At 29.9% G+C, this 5450-nt stretch overlaps 1 protein-coding gene across 1 annotated transcript; it reads left to right on the top strand.

The window, feature by feature from the left end:
- The first annotated feature begins 666 nt into the window (after positions 1–666).
- LOC114408330 (U-box domain-containing protein 12-like) lies at positions 667–1584 on the top strand. The gene has a single exon (XM_028371354.1). The coding sequence runs from the start codon at positions 667–669 to the stop codon at positions 1582–1584; it is 918 nt and encodes a 305-aa protein (XP_028227155.1).
- Positions 1585–5450: the final 3866 nt, after the last annotated feature.

Here is a 5450-nt window from a genome sequence, read left to right as displayed (position 1 = left end):
TACCTCCCCTCCAAGATTAAAAAGAATTGTAAATCTGGGCATTTGTGCGTTTCAATTAAATTATAATATTCTTGTAATCTTTTCTAATATAAATGCGAAAAAAGTTTCATTGCTTTCTTGAAATTTAAAAGTATTAAAAGGATTTGAAATTGAAAAATAATATCAACAGTTTAAACTGGCATATAGGTCAAATTCACATCACGTGCGCACGTTCCAATTTTCGATTGGAAAGGAAAGTGCTGAACCATAATTGGGGCGAAAACCAGTCTCTTGTAGCTCACTCAGACATGATTTTGGTATTCCAAACAGATTCTTAGAACACTTCCACATTAGATTATTCAATCAAGTGGATAGTTTTGTTGGAGGTTTTGATTCTCCCCGAGGCCCGAGTTATAACCACTTATAGCATGAGTTCTCAGCCGATCTCCCTAATCCCGTTCCCTGCCAATGAGAAGGGACAAATATATAGATTGAATGTGCCAGAACACCCAAGAGTAGGACAAAAACCTAAGAAGTGAAGCAATTCCCAATGCTAATAGAACATTGAAACTATCTATACACATAATTTACATAACCAAAGATGTACAGTTTACGTTCAAGCTTTTTAAATACTTCCCTTCAAAAGACCACAAGTTTGGTGTGGTTGAAAGCTGTAAGCCTAAAAATATGTCAGTATCATCAGTATCCCGTGTTGTTGACACTATTACTGAATGTCTATCCCTGGTTCAATCAGACTCAATTGAAGTTCAGGAGAAAGCTCTTCAAACGTTGGCTTCCATCACCAAGGTTAGTCCCCAAAACAGAACCATGCTAGCTCAAACAGATAATGCCATCCCAACATTAGCCTCGCTAACAAACTCTTCCTCCCCTGTCATCCAGACACTTTCCTTGTTAACCCTCTTCAACCTATCCCTCAATCCTGATTTGAAGCAATCTCTTGCTGACATGGAAACCATTCACTACCTCAATTCCCTCATCACCTCAACAAGTTCCCTTGATTCCTCCAAATTGGCCTCCTCGCTGATTTGCAGCTTGGCCATGCATGACAAAAACAAGGCCAAATTTGGGGTGGCAGGCACAGTTCAGTTGCTAGTGAAAGCCATTGAAGGTTCTCATGATGCACACCACCTTTTGAGTTCTTTGGCTGAGCTTGTTCATTTTCATGGAAATTGCACTTTGGCCGTGAGAGCTGGGGCAGTGCCAGTGCTACTTCGAGTTGCGAAGGGCACTGATAATGAGGACTTGGCTGGAACTTCTCTTGCTGTTCTTAGTCTCCTTGCGAGGTTTGATGAAGGGTTGAATGGTTTAAAGAGAACGGATGAGATTGTTAAGGCAATGCTGAGTGTGATGAAAGGGAGGTCCTTGTTGAGTAAGGAGGGTGCAGCTGATATCCTTATTCGCCTTTTTGATGACAGTGAAGATTGTGCCATGGAGGCTTTGATGTTGTCCGAATTTTCATCCGTGTTGGCTGATCTTTGTGTCAGGGGTTCCGTGAGAGTTCGAGACAAGGCGGATTTCTTGATGAAGAAGATGGCAAAGCTGAGCTTGGACTCTGATATGGAAGCTTGCTCCCTGCATGGTTAACTTCAAAATTTTTAACTTAGCACAAAGAATTAATAATACTTGATCGAAAAATTAATTGAGATCATAATAATATTAGTTGTTTAACTTTTGATCTAATTCATAAGTTAATCATTTCGTTAATTTGCAGGGTTGTTGGGTGATACAAATATGTTAGGCTAATATATGGTAGGTTGGTTGTGGATTAGTTTGGATTGATTTTGAACCCAAAGTTATTTGATCAAAAAATTAAAATAACAAATGATTCGGTTTGAATCATTTTTTCAAAAAATCCAATCCAATTTGATCCAATAAAATGTAATTTTTGAATTGGATTGAATGGTTCAATTTTTACCTGTGTTTTAATTTCTCATTACTACATGTACTTAACTCACACACACCCATACATCTAAATCATCATCTATTTATAAACCAATTTCTATGTTCAACGTATTTAAGTTTTTTAATTGAAGAGAAAATAATCAATAACATTTGATTACATGTGATATAGAAATTAATTGAAATCATAAATCAGTGGTAGTTTAAGATCATCTAATAATTTTTTCAAATTTAAAGCTCATTTCTTTATCCTCGCCTTCCTCAATTAGTAAATTATGCATTATAATTGTTATGAAAGTTTAACTGATCTTGTACAAAAAGATATATAATATAATATAATTCAATATAAGTTACATGTATCCATGTATTTTACTTGTTTGGTTCCTAAAATTACGAATATTAATGTAAAAATATTAATTAATTTAATTGACAATCATTTTAACCTCCGAAATTATAGTAATAACTAAAACGATTTATGTTTATAATTTCAGAGACTAAAATAACTTTTGTAAAATCTTAACAACTAAAATGATTAGAACATAAGTACTAATTTCATGGCCAATCTATCCAAAATAACAAGTTACTACCGTGGGTAATGCGGGACCTTACCTAGGCCTTCTTGACCCTTGTAATTTAATATTTTTTTCTACGGCAACTTTGGTTAATAGGTTTCTATTTGCACCATATCTTTTACTCTTCACACTTCTCAATATTTTTTTAATTTTCTTAGTGTCCAAATTACCCTTCTGTTCGCACTTCTTCCCTTTTAAAAAAACTTTCCCCTTCCCTCCCCACTACTCTCCGACTCACTCTCTTAACACCCCCACATCCTCATCTTCAAACTCCTTACCTCCCATTGCTCTTTCATGTGAGTTTTCGCAGCTCTTTTCCATCAACTTTTTGTTGTATATTTTTTCGGTGTGTTTTTTGTTTTATTGGATAGAATAACTAGATTAATTTAATGTGTAAAAAAAATTAATACAAATTTTAAAACTAAATATCAAATCTCATGACTAATATTTTAAATTGTCAATAGATAATATCTTGAAGTACATAATTTTTGTTTTCGGAACCGTGGATTATTAGATCTTATGCAATCGCCTGTTCAGCCTAAAGGCATCAACGCTATGCAAGGTATTCGCTTTAAAAAATATAATTATTAACTAAAAAAATTAACGACTCAATTATGATTAAAAACAAAAATATGTATAACAAATATTTATTTAATTTTTCTAATTAATAATTATAAATCTTCACTTTTTTTTCTTTAAATAAATAAAGTAAGTCTTTGACTTTAAAATTAAAATAGCTATATAAAAATATACTCTCCGAAGTTATAAAAGTTGTCCAACAAACATCCAATATATTCTACAGCAAAGCAGCAACATCCCGTAATAACTTTTTTGAAGCCTACCTCACAGCTTTCTCTACCCTAGCCCACTGAGAAAGCAATATCTTAATGTTGTTTTGAATATTAATTTTGAGACCAATAAAATATGTCTGAACTTGTGTAAGTGGCATACAGAATATCAATAATAGTTTTAATTTTAAAATCTCTATAGATGCCCGACACATGCCATTTAAAAATACTAGCTAGAATTTCTACTTTTGAAATGTTCTGAGACAGTGATGGTATTTAATTTATATTTATATGTTACACGATGAATACACTAGGTTTAGGTTATTAAAAAATAATTAATTGATGCAGAAGAAGGCAAGAATGTCTTTGCTTGCTTTACGCCAGCTATTCAAATCACTCGCAATGAATTTTTATTTCTTTGGTTTTGGTTAACTTCGATATTCTCCTTTTACTGATTTATGGGGCTTGGCCTGAGTTAACTACTTAAAAAGCTTGTACAATTTTTATAAATGAGATTCCATTTTTCTGAAAGAGAAAATGAATATTTGCGGGTACTTTATATTTGATATATGAGAAAAATGCTATGTAACTTCAAACTCAGAACAGGTTGTTAATTACAGGATATCCTGTAACACAGGTTAATAAAAGCTTCAATGAAATTTGCTGCACATTAGCAAGATAAGGCCAGAAATGGTTTTGCACATTATCTAATTGTTGTACGTAACAGTTCTGCATTAACTTAATACAAGTGAGAATTAAAAAAAAATCATTTAAAGGTTTTATATCCAAATAAGAGAGGCTTGTAAGTAAAAAGATGACATCATCTTAAAGTCTTAGCATTACAATAAACTTCATAAAATTAAATATATTTTATAAAAATTTAATTGGAATGCATTATAACATAATATATATAATTATCATTTATGGTAAAATAATTAACTTTTGTGATAATTAATTTTAAAAGTTGTATTAGCTAGAATGATTTTTAATTAATTGATAACGTACAAATCTTTACACACGTATCAAACTTAAACTCATTTTATAAGATATATCTTTACAGATGGCAAACTCATCATTTTTATGTGTAAGATTTCAATTGTAAAAATAAAACTTATTCAGTAAAAAAATATTAGCAGCCAGAGATTAATTAACAATAAAGAAAGTAAAAACCAGGTATAAATTTTTGATAAATTGATAAGAGTGATAGCATTCATATATTAATTTTATAATATGATAATACTTATTTCTTTTTATTATTTCATTTATCTTATGTAATACTTTTTACTTTGTAATGCATAATGAAAAACCAACAAGCGTATGCTTTTTCCGCGCCCTGGTGGGATGAAACCTGCTTTACCTTTCAACAATCAACCTTGAAAAAATGAATATCGAAGATTTCTGTTTCAGAAAACGACAAAAGTTGATAAACTTTTAATGTACTTTAGATATACTAAAAAAATATATTTATCATTAATTTTAATTATAATATAAGTTATATATTAACAAATATTTATTAGTTATAAATTTTAATTATATAAAGCATTTATTTGATGCAATGTATAAGTTAAAAATACTAATATATTTTTATTATAGTTTTATTTTTAAAAATTCAATATAATATAACTAAACATAATAATAAATTTAATATATTAGGCAAATAAATTGGATTGACTCAATTTTGTTTTTTATATTATTGGATCTTAATTAAATTAATCATTTTTTATCAAAATTTCATAGTAATAAATAAAGGTTAAATAACCTTTTGATCTTCATAGATGAATTTTTTTTAGTCATTTAAATTATAAGTTGTTGATATTAAGTAACAATGTTAAATAATAAGTGATTTAAAATAATAGTTTTTTAGTTGTTATTTATTCAAAACAGTAAGATTAACTTATTAATGATTTAAAAATTAATTTACTAAAAAAAGAATACACATATATATGTTGTGTCAACCAACATTTACATCACCAATCAATTAATGCTGTTAGATGAGAACAATAACTAAAACAAAAAACTTCAACTTTAAAAAACTAAAATAAAAAAGAGTAAAATGAAAAGCACCTTACCATGACCAAAAAATTATTCAAACCTAAAGACCAAATTTAGGGTCTCTTGTTTAGAGTGTGAATGTGATGATGAGTACCGAGTTAGGGGCATTATGGTCAACAAAAGGTTGTAAGAAAACAAG

Source organism: Glycine soja, chromosome 4 (assembly GCF_004193775.1).
Source record: "Glycine soja cultivar W05 chromosome 4, ASM419377v2, whole genome shotgun sequence".
Taxonomy (NCBI): domain Eukaryota; kingdom Viridiplantae; phylum Streptophyta; class Magnoliopsida; order Fabales; family Fabaceae; genus Glycine; species Glycine soja.
This window is presented reverse-complemented; position numbering and strand designations above follow the sequence as displayed.

Bases quoted from the DNA above. Each gene is read 5' to 3' on its own strand.
- LOC114408330 (XM_028371354.1), top strand. From the start codon at position 667: ATGTCAGTATCATCAGTATCCCGTGTTGTTGACACTATTACTGAATGT.